The sequence below is a fragment of the Vollenhovia emeryi genome, unplaced genomic scaffold (genome assembly GCF_000949405.1).
Source record: "Vollenhovia emeryi isolate VEMERY1.0 unplaced genomic scaffold, V.emery_V1.0 DF939249.1, whole genome shotgun sequence".
NCBI classification, from domain to species: Eukaryota; Metazoa; Arthropoda; class Insecta; order Hymenoptera; family Formicidae; genus Vollenhovia; species Vollenhovia emeryi.
Genome location: NW_011967117.1, coordinates 359,759 through 379,857, shown reverse-complemented (window position 1 = coordinate 379,857; position 20,099 = coordinate 359,759). Strand labels below are relative to the sequence as shown.

At 41.6% G+C, this 20,099-nt stretch overlaps 2 protein-coding genes across 4 annotated transcripts in view; both read left to right on the top strand.

Moving 5' to 3' along the window:
* Positions 1 to 20,099, top strand: part of LOC105559929 — an 89,773-nt gene that overhangs the window by 12,799 nt on the left and 56,875 nt on the right. The gene's annotated exons all lie outside the window — the stretch shown is intronic.
* Positions 15,621 to 16,764, top strand: LOC105559928. Its single transcript, XM_012008588.1, has 2 exons — positions 15,621 to 16,531; positions 16,602 to 16,764. Exons 1-2 carry the CDS (start codon positions 16,282 to 16,284, stop codon positions 16,739 to 16,741), a joined length of 390 nt encoding a protein of 129 aa, XP_011863978.1. The 5' UTR covers positions 15,621 to 16,281; the 3' UTR covers positions 16,742 to 16,764.

The window sequence follows — 20,099 nt, the reverse complement described above, 5'->3', positions numbered from 1 at the left end:
GATGCACGGCCATTGGCTGTTCTCAATTCGAATTATTGGCTTCCCCGGTCGCCGTTCGTCAGAGTCTCCCCGACCTTCTCGATACCCGTTCTCTCTCTTCGTCGCTCTCCTTCGTTCCCTCCTTCTCCGTATCGTCCGTCCCCGTCTGCCCTGCCTGCGCCGCCGCCGCCGCTGCCGGCTCCTCCGTCGAGCCTCCCTCGCCGCCGCCGCTGCCGCCGCCGCCGCCGCTGCCGCCACTGCCCCCCGTCTCGGGGGAATGGGCGCCGGCGAGAAGGGCCGAAAAAACTTCGAAAAAAAATCCAATTTCGTTGCCATGGTGACCGGCGTGCGTTGACTTTGATAAAGATCCCCCGAACGAGCCACCTCCGCCGCCACCGCCGCCGCCGCCGCCGTCGCCGCCGCCGCCGCCGCCGCCGCCGCTGCCGCCCTCGCCCTCTCGTCCTCTTCCACCGTCTCGTGCTTCGTCCTCTTCGTTCTCCTCTTCTTCCATCCCTCGCTTGCCTCGCCACCGGGTACGACGCCGTCGCTTTCGCAGTTTCTCCGATTGTGTAGGCGCGCCCCACGTGCGTACCTGTTTGTGTTGCGGCTATCCGTACGCGCGTTTTGTCTGTATTTGCATGAGGCGGGTATTGTACGCGGCGCGCGCGAGAGGGTACACAGGGGTGGCTCCGCGGCGCGGGGGGCATCCGGGGAAGGCGCGCGGTTTCAGTTTGACCCATATCGAAGGGGGGGGAGGGGCCTCCTGGCTGGACGCACCACTCGCCAACCCCCGGCACGCTCGCTCGTTCGGTGGTGGCGAGTGGTTTGTTTGTTTGTTTCGCGAGAACGGACGAGCGGCGGCTATCGGAAAAAATTTTATTTACATGATAGAAAAATGTTTCCTGTGCGGAAGAGCGAGCGCTCGCGCTGCCCCGAAGAAGACGCGGCGAGTCGCCCCTTTCTCTTCAGCCCCCGCGAACCTCCTCCCTCGCCGCCGAGCGGTTTTACCTTTTTTCTGCACCCCAGCGAGCGAAAGCGCGCGAAGGGGTAGCTAAAAGCTCCGTCGGTCGGAGATTAAAATCGGGTGGAGGATTTTAGGGTGGTAAGGCGGGGCGGGTGTATATCTATACATCTATATAGATATATATATATGCAGGATGGGTAGGAGAGAAAGGGGGTGAGATGACGAAGAGAGCGCGGTTTCTGCGAGAGAACGGGGCAACGTCGAGTCGATCGTTGTCGTTCTCGTTAACCATCCGCGAACGAAATTATTTTCCTCCCGAGGAAAAGAACGCCCCCGAGCTTCCCTCGATCTCCACCGAGTTACCGGGGCTAGATTAGTAATATAAATTGGTAATATACGTTTCTGCTTTATTCTCGCAAGCCGCTCGCATTCCCGAATGGAGTCGGCGATAGTGCACGGATCTCCTTTGAACGGCGCTGCCAATTTCCTGCGATTTCTTACGATTCATTTGCACAGATACGACCATTTGAAGAAAAAAAATTAGAAATTACCACAGCGAGTTTCAAGACCTTGCTTACGTAATAGCATCTTAGAGAATCGCGTTCCATTTCGACTTACCCCAAGTCCGTGTGATTCTTCAAAAATAAATTTCCGAAACTCTTGAAAAACACTGAACAGTTGTTCCGAGGGGAAAACCGCTGAGGGCATTGTGGTGTACAGATTCGCGGCATTACTGGGCATTACTAGGCATCTTTTTGGGGCACTAGTTCGGGCATCGGGCCTTATTGGAACATTATAAAGATAAAATAAGATAAAACAAGATAAATAAAATAAGATAATAAGATAAAGTAATGCCCATTGGGCATTAGTGGGCATCGGTGTACAAGATTTCGGTCAACGGTTTCCCCTTGGAGTTTTTCAAATCGTACCGAAATTGCGTAATTTTTTTTTGTTGATCGAAGGACACTTCTTTCCGATTCGATTACAATATCCGGCTTCTCTGAATACATCCCCTGAAGCGTATCCTCCAGTACGGGCGCAACTCCTCGAAGGCACTTTCGTGCGCGCGTACTCGAGCTCCCCGTGTACGTGTGCGCGCGTGTACGCGGCCGTATCTCTCCACCCTACGAGAGTCTGATTTTTATTTCGAAAAACTTTTTTAATAAAAAAGTTGCACGCTCGCGCGTCCCCCCCGCCCGCTCCCGCATTCTGTACAGCGACGGGTTCTCGCGTACAGGCAGGTGTATATCCTATATAAGGGAGAGGCGAGGGCCAACTACACCGGACCGCGGCGCATTAAAAGTTTCGCCCGGCGCTCGCGATATTTCATAACTTTTCTGTGTTTCGAAAAACGTGCAGCCAGCCCGGCCGACTCCAGTCGAATCCGGACGAATCCCGCGCGTGCGGCGTGCACGCGATTCTTCTTCACGTGCACGGCGCGCCCGCCCCCGCACGTGTGCACCGCCGCCTTGCGTTATGCACCTGCACATTCTCGCCCGCGTACGGCGAATTTTGCCGCGCGAAGGTGCTCCCTCGGAATAAAAACCGAAAAAGAAAGAGACAAACGACTCGAGCGGTTCCGCACAAAATGTAATCGGGCCGTTACTCGTCGACGATCCGTGAAGTTCTAACGTTTCGACACACACGCCTCTCCTAGTACAGGGCGGTAAATTTAATGACCGGAGCGACGTTCCTCGTCGAGAAATATTGTTCTTCGGGATTTCGGCAGTTTCAATACCGGACGGTATTTTCTGGTACTCTCGTAAATTAAGCTTCGAATTAAAACTTAAAATTGAAGGTTCCGCGACACTCGATACACGCGCCCGGCGTTAGTGTCGTTTTATAATTTGCATAGCGCTCGACGTTGGGTAACCCCGTTCCACGCATTTCGTCCGTGTACTTTTCCACCCCCCTCGCTCCGAGTTTTGCCTTTCTTCTCATTCCTCTTCCATCTTCGCGAATTCTACTCTTCCGCTTTGATCAATCCCCCCCCCTCCCTCCTCGTTCGCTATCTTCGTCTTTTTTTCCGTTTCGCTGTCCTCTCACCCCACGACCCGCCCGTTCTCTATCTTTCTCTCTGCGTAACACGATTCACGTTCTCCGGTTACGCGGCACACAAAATGTAGTTAAAATAATTTAAATATCGACAGCAATTCTCGACCAGCAATTTTCGAGTCGGCCATTTACGTCAAAACATGTAATGCGCTTGGCAGAATCATCAATTACATATCCCTACGTATATTACGTATGCCATACAGATTGTTTCAAAACTAACGTATTATCTTTTAATATTTTTTTTAAAGAATTTTCGAGCGAATTTTTCTTTCGGGAAAGTTAAACACATATGGTCCATAAACACATCCACGTTTAAATTTCAATATTAAATATGGCAATCGTGACTGGAAATAAACTTTTGTTAAATTAGATTTTACTTGTAATTAACGGAGAAAGGTATGTTTTTTTCAATTTATTTCACGTTGAAATTTGAATCGCGTGTTTGATTTACATGTTACAATGCTAATTAGATTTCTTGCTAATAGATTATTGTTTTGGGAAAATTCACAATTTTGTCAGAAATATTCGAACATGTCATCGAGAAGTAACACGAGGATCTCTATTTCACAATTTAGATATTGCTATCGATGAGTGCCCGTTTAACAAGTTCGCTGACGATCTCTCCTTAGCAATAATTTAATCAGTTTAATTAGGAAGCTATCTAATATGGGGAATTAATAGCAATTTGAGCTTTAAGGAGCGCGTAAATAAGGTAATATAAATATAAATGAGGTAATAAAACCATTTTTCAATTAATTCGAAGCAGAATTTATTTCAGCAGAAATTTAATTTGAAATATTTTCATTATTAAGAGATTAAAAATGAATGAGCTGCAGGAATGAAATATTTAAGGTCGACTCCGAATGAAGAAACGGATCTATATACGAATGACAGCATTCCCTATATATAATATGAAAAATCTGCATTCTCTCTTTATACTTGTTACTTCTAATATGACGTGTACCTACTTTATTAGATTATTATATTACAACTATCACTGCGTTCATAATTACATTCGTTCTAATTTTCACGGAACAGTGTTCAGGGAATTTAGTTGATTTCCTAACACGTTAATATCTTAACGTGAATGTAAAGCCAACGGCACACGATACTATTTTTCCTACACTGATAAAAAATATCTTAATCCAAAAAAATATTACTTTTACTAAAAAAATTATTCATTAGCTTATTAACTTAAATTTAAAAAGTAATAAAGAAATTACATCATGCATTGCTTTAATTTAGGTATTTATTAAATATCAAAGAATAGATCATTTTCAATTAGAAAAATTTCATTTTGATTCTAAAAAAATGTTTACTAAGATGTAATTTTTACAGCGAAGAAAATTGGATTTCTTATTTAACAAAACCAATTATTTCATTTAATAAATAGTATTATTTGAAATATGATATTTTTCTTTAAATAGAATAAATACTTACTTCAGCAAAAGACGTAATTTTAAGTAAATCTATTTACTTAGTTAAAAAAATTTTTTTGTCAGTGGATTGTTTACGAGAACCAATAAGGATGCAGAGTTCTAGCTCAGATGACTTAAGGCTAGAACCTGGATTGGTTCTCGTAGGCAATTCAGCGGGAAAAATAGTATAGTGTGCGGTTGGCTTAATATTCGCGAAAATCCCAATTAATCTCGGGGACCAAAAAGTAAATCCACGTCCCAACGAGATGCGGTAGATACTTCGGGACGAGATCTCGCATCGTCATTAGGCACGACGATGAGTCGTGATGTGACTTTCGCGCGCCAACACGGTATCGATTATATACCATCGAGGGGAGACAGCCTGGCAACAGAATCTGAACAAAGGAATCCGAATGTGCCATTAAGAGACACCCGCGCGCGCGCGCTTTCTAATTAATCGAAACTCCGACTACCTATTAATAATCGTCGGCAATAAAAATCCGCAAACTCTGTAAATCCGTTTCGTTCGCGGTTCGAGCGAGCGCGGCTTTTCAATTACATTCGCGTCCCGTCGCGTGTGTATTGATGTCGATTGAATACCGTCGCTCGCTCGCTCGCGCGCGCAAGTATTCCAATCATCATTGACTTTTTACAGTGTACAGTGCCGCGGATTCGCGTCGAGCACGCGTCTATAAATGGAAAGCCACCGCCGTAAGTCTTTCTCTCTCTTTCTGCGTTGATGCGCACTTTTCGTCCTGTTAGACACCGCGAAATATAAAAATGTAGCTCGATCGGAAAGTAAAATGTAATATCACCGATACGAGAAGCACGCGATCGCGACGCAAGTACAACAGATGAGAGGAATATCTGAATATTTTTTTAATCGTAACTAAAATTAGGATGACTCCGTTCGGAATGCTCCGCGGCATTCAGAGAGTTCGGTGGGAAAATTTCGTCGAGTTAAAAAGGAATTAGCGAATTGTAATAATGAATACTCGCGACCGATAAGATTTAAGATCTGATAAGTAAATTATCAGTGATGACATCTCTTTAGATTAATTAAGCTTTTAATCGCTCGCTTAACCGGGAGTTTAATGCGCGCGTGTAGAAATTACGTCGGTTTAGCTTTAATCGGATCTCCGGAAAACTCTTTCGTCGCGTCGAGCCCTCTTCGCGTCGGCGGGACGATATATCGCTCGCATGCCCGCGATAACTAGTTCGACGAAGCACTTTATGCTAAATATTCGAATGCATGAAACGCACTCTCGTCCCTTCGTAGGATGGTACGATGCACGCGGCGGAATATAGTTCTGCTCAATTGTTTCATGGCGGCATAATGAAGCGCTTCTGAACCGGTGTCTATGGCTATTCACTCGCTGTTAGGTACGCGTCTGTTCCGCCTATGCTACGCGTACTCTAGTCTCGCATTTAGCGCTAAATGGGTCTGTTTGACAGGGAAACGTTCACAAACGTCAGCCTCAGATTTTGACGATTCTCGGGGACCGCTGTTAAGAGCCTCGAAATGGTAGTTGGGTATTTTGTTTCGTTGAACATTTTGGAATAATATTATAGCAGATTTAAGCGTCGAACGCTAGAGATAATGTACCATTAAAAAATACACCGTAATTATCAAAGATTTCGAAACGTGCTCTTTTTCTCTCAATTTTTAAATTGTGATTTTCTTCTAATTTTTAATATTCAATGAAACGGTATGATTGCACTTCAAAGTTGATCATTTTTTTGAAATTATCTCTCAACGAGTAAGATTTCGCCGGAGCTTTTCCCCGTTTGCTTCCCTGCTCTTCCTTAAATTCGTCAAAAATAGTCTGAAAAATGCAGCTCTGTCACATCCGCGTGGTTTTCAACTCGATCGCTTAATTCGCCAGTACTTCGTCACCGAACGTTCGGAAATTCGCGCGCGAATCGACCGCGAGCCAAACCGCTCGAAAAGTAGACAACCCGGTAGTTCCGGGACACCGTGTATAATTTAGATATTCCACGTAGATTGCTCTTGACGGGTAGACGGCCGGCGGCGCTTGCCCATACCGACAGCTGCAACCGACTGCTTATGTTCTCATCAGCGCGCATTAAGACGCTCTCCGCCACCGGTCATTCGCATTAGCGTACCAGGAAAATGAACGGCCACGCACTTGTCTTTCTCATGAGCTCGGTTCCGCTGCCGCGCCGTTTTTTCTTCGCCCGCCGCTACATTACCTCCGTACTTCAATCCGGAAAGAGACAGTTATCGCCAACGTCAGTTTCGTTGCGCTCAAGTTAATTAAGCCCGATCTCCGGGAGTTGGAGCGACCAATAATCGAAGTCGAAACACCGGCTTTAGGCCGTTGGCTTAATTTATATTTTAACAAATTTTAATTAACTTAATTAATTATTTAATTAATAATTAAATTAATAATTGAATAATTATTAAAATATCTTTAATGAAAATTTTATGTTATTTCAACGTATCGGTAGACCGTGTGCGTGTGCGTGTCCGAGAGAGGGGGGGGCGAGGGAGTATTTTAAACGCAAAGTAAATTACTGAAACTAGTACACATTTTTTATCATTCGTCTGCTAAAAGGCTAGTTTTCCCTATTGCTTCTCATTATCACTATTTGCTTTAACAACTGTAATACGCCTCTAATCATCGTCCGCTTCTGGATCATGGCACTAATTATGATAACGTTATTTATTGCACGGCACTGCACGGTGCCGAGTGCTACTCATAACGTCGTCCGCCGTTACGTAATGTTGTATGCAGAGAGATAAAATTTCATTAACTGTGGCTAGAACTAACCCATCTTAGTGAAACCGGCTTTAAATCAACTTGTCAAGCGCAGGGTTCGGACATTTCTACGTTCTGTACTGTCCTTTGTGATGAACAAAACATTTGACTTTCGTTGCGATAGCGAGAGTCTCGGCCACTTGGGATCGCCGATCGCGATCGACATAGGCAATGTTTGCGCACGTTTTAATTCGTTCAATGCGAATCTCTCCGACTAATCCAACATCTCGCCTCTCGTTATCCCGCCGATTTTTAACCAACTCTCGATTTTGCTACGAGAGAACTGCTCTCGAGCATCCTTTTCGATATCGGCTTTTCCTTTTATCTCCATTTATTCTTTGCGTTTATAAGAATTTCATCTTTCTTCTTTCGTATATCGGTATAAGCTACGCGGAGAGAATTTTCTCTTAAAATTTATCCTGAAAATCATGTAATCGTGGGATAACATGATATTTTCGAGAATTTTATGAGAGTTTTTGGAAATTTTATCATACTTCTTACTAGTAAAATACATGATAAATGTATGGTATTTTACTAGTAAAATGTATGGTAAAATTTAAAAAAACTCTCATAAAGTCAAAATGCCGTGTTGTCTCACGATTACATGATTTTCAGGGAAAATTTCAAAAGAAAATTCTCTCCGTGTATCGTACAAGACAAATTCTCGACTTCACTTTATTTTTATTTTCAAAGTTGGCTACTACTTCTCTCCTCTCTCTCCCTCTCACTCTTTTCTTCTGCTTCCGTTTCAAATCATTTCAGAAAAAATCATTGAAGAATTCTTTAGATTCTTTACGTTCAGCTGTAGGGTCCAAAAATTCTTTGTATTGCAGGTATAAAATGAGATTCTTAAAACCGGAGTGTTCGGTCTAAAATTCTATAGCCCGTAGGGTCATTTCTTCTTCCACAAAATTCTTGGAGATTAGTCTGCATCACGTTGTAAGCCTGAACAACGGTGTAAGAATGTAAGAATAGAGTCAAGAAAATCTTTACACTATTTTGGTATAAGAAAGTTAAAATAGAGGCATACTTTTGAAAATATTTAAAACACTGACTCTGACCGTGCTCTTAATCGCCGAGGGTAAGAGCTGACGTAGGAGTAAAAAGTAAAACTGGATACGTATCATGGAAAATTTTGGAACAGATCTTACTTCTTGTACCAGGCTTATCCCACATTGTAGACCTTGATTTTCGTACTTTTCATATTTATTTCTCAAATTTGACACCGTATAATTTTGAAATCAAAGCACTTCAGGACGTACATTCATAGAATATTTTTTCTTTATAAAATAAGCCAAGGAGTATTTCCTTACATTTTTGTGCTTAGAGATCATCCTGCATACGCATCAACAGAGTCTCGTTTCAAAGAAACGATAGTCTTTATTATTGTGTTCTTAAAATAATTTTCCAGAGATACACACATTGTTTATGAAGCAGAAACTAATTGTGATAATAAATGGAAAGGGATGAAAATATTAGTGCGAAGTAACTTGAAATTTTTGACGATCTAATATATATATATATATATATATATATATATATATAGAAGGCAAAGTCTTAATTTCCAAGCGAATTTCACTTAAACAGAATTTTTAATCAGAGACTTGCGCTTACCAAAATATTTAACGTAGGAAATTAAATGTAGGAAATTAAGAAAGTTACGAAAAAGAACGGTGTCTAATTAAATTCTTGTTGGAGAGAACTCTACTCCAGATTCGGCCAAGAAAGAATTTTCAAGCAAGAGAGAAAATGAGGCAGCCTCTACCATCCCACGCGTTGAAGAATCGATGCTTTACGTCGACAATAAATATCGCGAAAGTCGTCTCCCCTTTGTCTAACAAAGAAAGTTAGGCTTCGCACAAGGAAAGTATCGTAGTGAGATGGATGAGTCTACCTTTAGCGAAACGATCAAATTTCACATTCGCGAACTGTAACTGACCTTTAGTAGAGAAAGCTTAATCCCGCTCGAGTAGAAGCCATGCTTGGCTCATGTTTTGTTAGCGTAAATAAATTAGTTGGCGAAAATCAATCATTTATGACACGAATACTGTGACGAATCGCAACATCGTTTTTCCTTTATAATTATTTACATGGTTATAATTATTTATTATGATTACCTTCTGATTGTCCCTTTCTAAATTGAAATATGTGTTTAATTATTCAAATACTATGTTTTGTTATTATTTAAAATTTTAACATAGTCGTGTTTAAAAATTATGCGTTGCTGCTTAAAGAAAATCGACGTGCGTACTCCAGATTTTTCTCTATCGCGGAAGTGAAATTTCTAGTCCGTTACCGAACAACAGACTCGTAATCTACCGTTTAATAAATCGGATCATCGATCTAGATTCCGAACTTGCCGTTTCGCTCGGCCAACTTTCTTGTTTTCGCTTAAATGGGCCTTTAACTTTCCTCGTTTCGAGGAAAAGATTCTAAATTTCTCTGTAAAAATAAACTCGATAAAATGCGTCTACTACAAAGAACGACAGTATAATATCGTTTAGCAGAAAAGTCGAGAGAGAAATTTTACTTTATTTTTTATTATGTGTAATGTATTTTTCGATTTTCAAATATCGTTAAGTGCTGTCCCTGCAACTATCAATATTTTACATATTTAATGACAAAAAAATGTTTTGACAAACAGTTTGATCAGAATCAATCTATTCGTTGAAATCAATCAACAGTACGTCAATAATTGCAAAAATATTCGGGATGTTACGGAGTTATTTTTTACGCAAAATTATTGTTCGATCACGAAACTAAGAACATTCATACCTGAATCAATCAGATCTGTATCACATCTTTATTGTCGAAGGAGAGAAGATTTTAATTAGTATTATAGATGGGCATTAATTAGGTACTCGAAAAAAAAAGAAGATTAAATCGGGAGATGGTCCGTATATTTCCCATCAGATGCAACGGTATCATCGCAACCACACGAAAGTGGGCGCATTGCATTACGTTAGGATAGGTCACGCTTTAATTCATCGTGATTCTCCATATACAGTCTCTCTTTCCCGCTTTCTCCACATTTTTCGCCACCTCTCTCTTTCCTGTCCCTCTCTTTGCTCATCTTATTTGTACATTCCACATTTTGGGCCTATACTAGGGTCTATTAAGATATCTATCTGTTTTCAAGGAGACCAAAAATTCTAGGAGCGAAGAAGATTGAGATAGGGAAAATGACGAGAGAGATAGTCCATTCCTTCGAAATTGGCCTATTTTCAAATTTTATATTACTCTTCATAGTTCATTTTTGTCCATTTTCTTCTTTGATTGTTACTGTTTTGTGCGATAATAGCAGTTATATATCGCCGAATAGATACATTGCTCTTTTATAAGTTTAATCCAAGTGCAAATGTCACACCGAGGGGGAAACCGCTGAGGGCATTATGGTGTACAGATTTGCGGCCTTACTGGGCATTAGTAGGGCATTTTTGGGGCATTAGGTCTTGCTGAGGCATTTCAAAGATAAAATAAGATAAAGTAAAGCCCACTGGGCATTAGTGGGCATTAGTGTAAAAGATTTTGGTCAGTGATTTCCCTCTCGTGTCACACTTTGACATTTTTGAACTTTTACATGTTATCACAAATTGATTAGATAAATGTTTTAAACTGCCCCAAATGTTAGGTAAGCTTTGATATTCCCACACAATGATTTTAAAAAAGTGATTGTTGAAAGATTAATAATTATCGACAGAACTGAATAAAAAGAAGATCTATAATACCAGATCTAAGATATAACCGTTTTAAAGAATAACTTTTATAACGAGAATTATCAAAAAGGAATGATCTTAAAGTACAATTTCATACATAAAAAGCATGATTGTGCAAAAATACCAGCTAAATTTCTAGCCCCTATTTCTAACGAACAAAAATAGCTTACATGTAACATAGATATAGGTAATTATTACCTACTTTACAACATAATTAAAAATTGCACATACGCTTGTACTCTAATCATTTATCATTATTTTCGTTGCAAAAATAATGTTTTAAAAATAATTAAGCTTTTAATCGACCATAACTGGCAATGTGTTTTTAACACAAAAAATTTATTCCGAAAAATATTACCTCAGTCAGGGTTTGGACCTGGACCCTCCCTACACTCTAGACGGGCGTGTCACCAATTCTACACCATCGAGGCATATAATAATAATTTTTTTAAGTAGCTATTTTTATTTATTATACAGAAATTGTTCACTCTACTCACTTTTTTTCGAGATAAATGAAAGATAAAAGAAAATATATAGACGAATCCCGAAAAGAGAAAATTTCTCGCTCTTTCAGAACGAATTTCTGATCGACGAAATTCGCAAGTCAAACCATTTGTACGTTGCTAAGAAACAATCGCCAGCATTTGGAGAAGAATTGTTCAGAAATGGCCAAGCACAGTATGCCTAATTATTAATCACTCACCCGTTAATTTATTCGCTACTGTTTTGATACCATAGATATAATATATCTAGACCGAGCGTTTGCCTTTGTTTGAGCAGTGGAGGTAGAGGTTCACGTAGAAGAGGACAAACTCTGTTTTGCGCTATTTCGTTCTCTCTTGTTTACATGCGAAAGAGAACGAAATAGCGCAAAACAGAGTTTGTCCTTTTCTACGTGACCCTCTACCCCCACTGTGCTCAATGGTTTGCAATAAGAACATACCACGTAATGGTACGTTTAGTCCAGATATATTATATCTATGTTTGATACGAAATGTTTTTTGACGAAGTTACTAAAATCACTTGAGAGCGATAAAGCAGAACATGTTCCAGTTCGTCGTAGATCACTAAACGCCGTGACTTCAAAATTTTAAACGCTGGCGAATAAAAACTAGAACAAGTTTTCGCCAGCGACTCTACTGGTCCTGGTATAGGTACAGGTAGGTTGTAGCATAAAGAGGAGATAGGTGGGGGGGAATGGGTCTCGTTTTGCACACAAGTGACATATCGTGTATGTGATGATATGTGTGATGATTGTGTATAACACTAGAATCACCCCCTCCATGCTACCGCATACTACCGGGACCGGTTTCTAGCAACACTACGCGACGGTACCGACAGAACGTGGAATATGGTTCCCCGTCACTCTGGACGCGAAATATCTTCGACTTCAGCTACACCAATATGTGCTATGTGTGGGGTAGTGGTATCCCGCGTGGTAAGGGTTTCTACCTACTAACCTCCCACGTTATGGCAGGGACGAATCGAGACGCTCGATCCCAATGAATAAGCAACCTATTGGTCGAAACCTACAATAGGTGTAACAAATCTGAAGCCGTAAGAAATTGATCAATCGTAAGGTCCGTTCGTGTTTCTCAAAATTTTCACAAATTCCCGTGAGATAAATACACAATGGGCATTGGAGAGAGAGAAAGAGAGAGAGAAAACGAGGATTCTAAGTGCAACAAGTGCGACGCGAACAGACCTTAATCGAATATGATGAGAGTAATTGACTGTGATTGATCAATTTCTTAATGATTTGCCCATACAACACCGAAGCTTTCAGAAACATTGTAACATTGCAACAATGTTTTCTGAAATGTTTCTGAAAACTTTGGTACTGTATGGGTAAGGCTTACCCCGCCTATTGTAGATACGGCTTAAAAATCACTCCGTGTAGAAACATACGAAAAAAAACTTGAGCTGTGAAACTTAAAACGTAAGATTTTGAAAGAACTTGAACCAATTGAAATTTTCAGCGTTGTTTGCGTTTTAAAATAGCTGCTTACGTTCATGACTTGGTTAATTCGCTTACGTTTGACTGCTTAGATTTTTTTTCTGTGTAATGACTTTAAGAACTCTGACGACGTGATAACGCGATGCGCGATCAGCGATCCGACATCAGCATACAGTTCTTTCACAAAACATTCGGAAAAACTGGCGCTTATTGAATCGCTCGTCACACGTCGTATATGCGTGGTCGTGTTGATTAACCAAAACCGTATGTAACCTTCTTCAAAGTTGCGTTCGAAAATACCACCCGAGCGTATTATTTTATCTAACATTCCGTGAGGAACAAGGATAAAATAGAAAAGGTCTTCGAAGTTCACAATGTGAGCGGCGGGAGATTGTAGGCGGTGCAAAAGGTATATTTCACCTAAGATGAAGGTCCCCTTTTCAAAATTTAGTTTCCTTATTTGTGCTGTGAAATAACCACGCGAGATCCACCAGGTGCTAGGCAAGATTTAGAAGAGATTTTCTTTGTAAAAATCACCAATTGGCAGGTAAAGTAGTAGCGCGCGTTTAAGATATTTGTTAACTTTGTCTTTGTGGCTCTGCAATTATACATTTAACTGCAGTTATGTCCGACAATCCCGTAAAATCTATTAAATAAATATTAAGCATCGTGGCTTTCGACGATTTTATTTTAAATTTCAATCGAGCGCATTGCGCGTCATGTTTATTTGTCACGAATATCTTTTTATTTTATATTTTTTTCTGGGCGACAAAATGGACCAGCGCGATAAAAGCGAAGAGAAAGCTAGGCGCACGCAATACCCAGTGCCTTTGAGTAAAATTAAACGTTTAGTTTTATGACGTTCGTTACGTTTATGTGTTCTCCGGTGACCAACTGTATATTTAAAATTGCTAATCTTTTTATCAGTTGAACGTTAACGGGACTTCAATTTAACGATTTTAATTACTAACTTAATTACTATTCATACGCATTCGTTCTAATCTTCTCAATTTCTATTATTATCCCGCCTCAATCGTTTGATACTTTTGCGACTAAGGTTATCATAAAATATCTCATAAAATAAAAATCATCTCTGTTCCAAACATTACGTAATGCAGTAATCGCATCGTGGAAAATATCGTTACATTTTCTCAATAACGACCGATTTGCAATCTCCTAAGTATCACACAATATACGTGTCGCAATCGAAACTGTTATGGCGTGAGAGACGCGCGTTCCACGTGGCGTTTCCGAACGAAAGTTAGGTTACGGAGAAGCAATTTTGACACGTCAAAAATCCATGCGGCTTACCATGCGTATCAGCCGAAATCTCGCAGAAAAGAACTCGTGGCAAATCAGGCCTTATTCCTGAAAAATATCGTATACGATACACGAAAGCTTACGTTGTACGATGTCTTGACAAGTCGAATACCGCGAGTGCGCGACACGTGTCCATCTCTTTTGTGACAGGAATAGTCGAATCCGAGTATTCGAAAGACTACGATTACTTTTCTGTTGGTCAAATATATTATAAAGTATATGTGTATGCGTATATGAATTAGTTTTCATATATAAGTCTTTTTGATCGGACCTTCTCTATTAAAAACAATAGAAGGTAGGCGAGGCGTTTAATATTCTAAATAAGATGTTTAATATTCTAAATTGACACACACGGCGAGAATTTTTTTCTTAAAACTTATCCTGTAAATCAAGCAATTGTGGGACAACACGGCGTTTTGCAGGACCTCATGAGAGGTTTCTTGAAATTTTACCATACATTTCGCTAGTAATTTTAACAGAGCCCCATGTGTACACTGAAATTAGAGATTTTCAGGACTCTAGCTAAAACAATACTGACAAAGAGTGTTGTGACTACATGTCGGTTTTACATAACCAACGTGGTCAACGTTACATTGGATTGAACATGTCAGTGTCTACGCGATATGCTTAATATTCAACACGTGAATATAAGCCAATATTTCACGAATGTGCGCCAATATTACAAGGAACGGAGGACGTTAGCCCGCTTGCTAAATCCTTAACGTCATTACAATGATATCGCGCAACGAGGAATATAGTCGAGCGTTTCGTGTCGTGTCGTCCTCGTCGTCGTCGTTGCATAGACATTTCTGCGAGAGCGGAGTGACGGTCGGGCGGAGACGGTGCGCTTGGTACAGGGAGAGGGTGAGGTAGTCGAGGGTGAGCCGCGGACGACGAGACAAGCCGCGGAGAAAGGCGAGCTGAGCGCCGACAGGGGAGATGGGGGCGCAAGAGCGGGGAAGAGAGAGAGAGAGAGGCAGGCCGAGAGGGTGAACAGGGGTGAATCACGGAGGGGTGCCGCGAGTCGAAAGGACAGAGGAGTGGGTGCAGGGGGGGTGTCTCTTTTGAGCCGCCTGAACTTTGCCAAGTTCGAAACCGTCCGAGGCCGATGGCGACTCCAACCCCCTCGCGTCGCACTCTCCTTCATCGCGGCACGACTCTCACCCCTTCCCCGCCCCCCCTCTCTCCCCTCCCTCTCGCTCCATCCTTCCTTTCTCGTTTGCCCATCTCTCTTCCTTCTCACCCGTCGACCCCGCCGATGTACTCCGGCGTACCCTCGCGTCCGCCGCCGTCGCGGTATTATGGAAATTTTGAACCAATTCGAAAATCAATAGCCACCGCCGCGGGGAAGAGCGCCGAGACGGCCTGCGTCGCAGCGGGAGCGCCGCACCTTGGCTTTTTCAGCGTCTGAGAAAATGCGATGTCTTGCGGCTTCTTTTTGCTCGCTCGGCGAGGGCGCAGGGCATCGATTCTCGCGCCCTCTCGACCGGTAAATCGCGATTTTCTAACCCTATTCTCCTATACATGACAGATACGATTATGAAAGAACGGTGATACCCAATGAGCATTTTCGCTTTGCGTTTCAAGTGTCAGTAAATTATTACGAATGATATAATTTGCAGTCGACAATTTGAATTGTTATCATCCCCATTTTTTTTAACAAAACAGCGTTAAAATTTACCCGAGACTGTAGTCTTGTATGAGATATAAATAATTTAGTATAAATCCAAATAAAGTGGCTACACACGTTCTATTGGATTGTCCTATAAGTTTCTTCCGTTTTGTTTCTCTAAAATTGTTTACTACAAAATTTCCAAAACGGTAAAGTTTTATTGCAATGTGTCCAACTCTGTAAAAAAATCTTTTAACCCTTTGAGAGCCTCGCCTTATTTCCATTTCCATTCTTAATTTGCCAGCAAATTACCCATCGAGGTGATTTTTATATCATTCATTTTTCTTACGAACTTTTGTCTGACGGAAAAAAATTTTTAGGTGCATGGTCCAAAGACGGAGGATGAAGCAGAAAATCTCAATGAAACGCAAAGAGTTTACTCCTAACGGCCAAGGATGCATGTAGTCTGGCGTTGTCATGATGGAAAATGACATCTCGTCTGTTTTGTCAATTTTGGACGCTTCCTGGCGATGTTTCCTATACTCTCCGTTCGATTACTATTTGTTCCTTTCACAAAAAAAAATTTCCTTCGTCAAAATGAATAATATCAAAAATCACCTCGAAGGAAGAAGAAAGGCATTGCGAGGCTTCCGTAGAGATGGGAGAAGGTTATTGAACGGAGTAGGGCATGTATATTGCAATAAAACTTTGCCGTTTTGGAAATTGTGTAAGACAAAGGTTTAAAGAAAAAATGAAAAAGCTTATAGCACAACCTAATGTTTAATTACGATTTGCAGTGATGGACATTCGAAGGATTTGCCCGACGTTTTCGGATCGACTTTGTTCTTCTGCAAATTTTACCTGGAGAAAACGCAGCGAGATTGTTACGCTACGCCCGCGATCTTTCAACGAGTCCGTGCATGTCGCGGTCGAGTAATTTTCGAAAAAAAAAATATGTTAGTTTTTGTTAGCGATTAAAATCGCGATGGCGGCTTTTTCAACGCGACGACATCGAAATTCCGTTGTCTCGGCGCTCGGGAATCGCTTTGGTTCTCATGAGTCTCGGCCGCGCGAAGGATAAAAGGTAGGGAGCATCAGGAGAAAGAGACAGAGAGCGGGGAAAAGGGGACGCCCCCGGATGGCGGGGAGAGCTTTTTTCGTTTTACAAACTGGTTCAATTTTTTCTCAAAAAGCGGGTGAACACCACGGGAACCGGTTGTATCTACGCCGAGAGCCAAAACGATGGAGCGGAGAGAAGGAACGAGCGATAGGACGGGGGGGGGGAAGGGAGGGGCAAGGGGGGAGGGATGGTAGACTTCTCATCTTCTCATCGTAGCGCTCCAGGCCTGTACCGAGTATTCCGTTTCGAATCCGATTAACCCTCTCGCAATAACGAATACTTTCTTTTAGAAGAACGACAATTTTCCCCCGTTAAAAATAGATTGTTAAAAGTTTTAATTTTATTATGTTTTTAATTACGTCGTATTTGACGTTATAACACGAGAGTTATGAACAGCCATAAAGCTGTCGTATTTTTTTTTAATTCAGTTTTTAATTCATTTTTTATTCAGTTGGGCATAATTAAAATTTTTTTGTGATATTCAAACATTTGAAATTGAAATAATGTAATTAAATTTTTTATTATTATGGAATATAAAATATAATTTATAAACGCATAATTTTTTACGTACAATTAAGTGCGACTTAATAAAAATATGAATAGAGTGCCGAATGGAATTTTGCAAAGCGCATAATCATGGTAATCGATGTATTATTACTGTCAACCTCGGAACGACGTTAAATGATAAAGTATTGTACTCCGGCGACGAGGCGTTGCGTTTTAGCGTAACATCAGGACCACGAATTTCCACCAACGACGAGAGAGTCTCATTAGCCGTGCGGAAAAGCGGAAACGTTCGAGGAGTGTTTGCGGAGAGCGACGTGTGCCGCCGTTTAACGTAAACGTCGTAGGTAACTTTATGGAAATCTCCCACGGGGGAATTTTCCGCCTTAAATTGCGATAAATTATTGTCGCGCGGCTGTCTGTCTCTCGCTCGTTAATAGTATTCCGCGATTCGGCCCGATTCGGTCGCCGGTTTCGTCGGGTTTAATAATAATGAAAATGTCGCGCTTCGGCAATGAGGCAGGTATTGCATCGCGATGCGCTTATTCGCGTGCCGATCGTTTCCCTTCTTCGCGATAACGCGATAGCGCAAACGGGCAAGGAGTCTGTAAAGAAAGGAACAATAGCGCTTTGGGAAACTAGATTTAAAAATTGGAAACCTTGCGCTCGTAGACAATATCCACGGGAGTGTAATTTGAAAAGTAGTTGTTCGAATGGATTTTCGAATACGGTCGAAAAAGTGGGACGCGAGACGTGGAGTTTTGCATTGTATCTCATATTTCCAGTATCCCTGTCTTTTGAGCGAACGCATTCTATTTTCGCATGCTCGGCGATATCGCGATTGTTATGATAACAACGGCGGAACTCTAAGGCGATTTGAAAAAGGCTTTTGTGCATGACACACTTTTCCCTTTCGCGAAACCTACTTAGGGGAAGCCAGCGCGAAGTGGGTTTCCATTAGCAGCTGCGTATTATTATTTAGCAGGCGCACTCCAAAGAATCCAGAAAAGTATCTTTCCAGTGACGTGCACCGCGCACCCTTGGCCCCCGGCGCGAGACGAGGTCGATCTAGATTTCGTCGACTCGCGAGTGCGAATATGACGTGCGATCGATCCAGGAATCCGTCACTAAAATTAAGATCGGCATTTTAAAGTGGGACATCCAGCGGGTTAAATTTAATTGTCACAAATCGCGACGCGACTCGCCACCGGCGGGGAGACGGGACCGAAAATGCATTCTAAATGGTGAAAATGTATTCGTCACGTTTAGATTAGCGCGCTCAGCGCGCTGTAATTATCGTGCCCGTTATCGGTGTAAGCACCATTGACATTGACGGCGGTAAGCCGTTATCGGGGATCGCTAAATGCGGACGTGTTACGGTCGTGTTATTCCAAAATCGCTGTAATATTCCGGCGACTAAAATTACTCGGGCTTATACGAATTTAGGAATCTAGGACGAGCGAAGGGGATTGGCGGGTCTCGGCCTTCGCTCTTTGCCGCGGCTTCTCCCGGATTCGAGAGGATCGATTATTAATCGTTCCGCAGAAAGATTCCGTCACAACACTGAAAAATTAATGCCGACGATCGCGCGATTTTCGCGAATCTCACTCGCGCCGTTACTGCGCGCGATCGATCGTCACTTGCCTCGGAACCGGCAAGGTCGAGTCGAGAAAAACAATTTGGTAGGTGCTTTATGTTTCATGAGGGTTCCGCTTGGTCATCGGCCAGGGAAAGTAGTTTTCAACTCGCGAGAATTTAGCCATTCGGAATTGAAATCGATTCGATCTGTCGAGATACAACGGCTCTGTCGTGAAAAATTAACTTGACAGTTTTATTCGCCCAGAAAAAGGCTGGAGCAGTTGTTTAGGGAAGACAGTTTTGCGTAAGAAAAGATCTTGGGAGTTAGAATATACGATTAAACGGGGAAACGCTGGGTGTTGCATTCTTTTCAGCGCCAGCTTAACGTTTATAAACGTCCAATATATTTAACGCACTTAATCGCATTTAGAAACTATCCTGTGACCCATTTTTTTTTAATGTTTCGTTCAACATTTAAATGAACTCTGGTAAGTTCAGGATTAAGAACACTTTTAATAATTGATTTATTCCTATTTAATTCGCCTCTTTCCAGAAATTGGGTTAGAGTGCGGAGTCATGCAATTTTTGGATAATCGACTTTAAAGCTCGGAACGTTTCTCTGCAAAATTTAGCACTTACATTCTTGAAAGCTTGTTTGACCCGCGAAAATACAGTTTATGGCGCAGATTAGTAAGTCTGTTTTTTTTTTCATTATAATCCACTTCGTACATTTTTCCTACTTTTTACCCTTTCACTCTTTTAATAGCACCTTTGTTCCCGAACGTGTCACAATTTGGACAGTTTGGTTTGCTTCGAAAAACAAAAATGCAGAGTGTTTTCAGCAAATTGTAATTTCTGATTTATCATTTGCTATTTAACGTTTCGCAGCGTCTTTAAGGGCATACCGGTGTCATTATCCATTAATAACGAACGTTTGATGTCATTGAAAAATGCGCCTCGTAAAATGGAGCTCCCGGTAACTAAGAGACGAACGGAAAAATAGATTTCAATAATCCAGACAGTCGCATCATTATTAATGGCGCTTCAAGATTAATGTGACTTTGATAAGACAATTGTAACGTATCGATTCCTA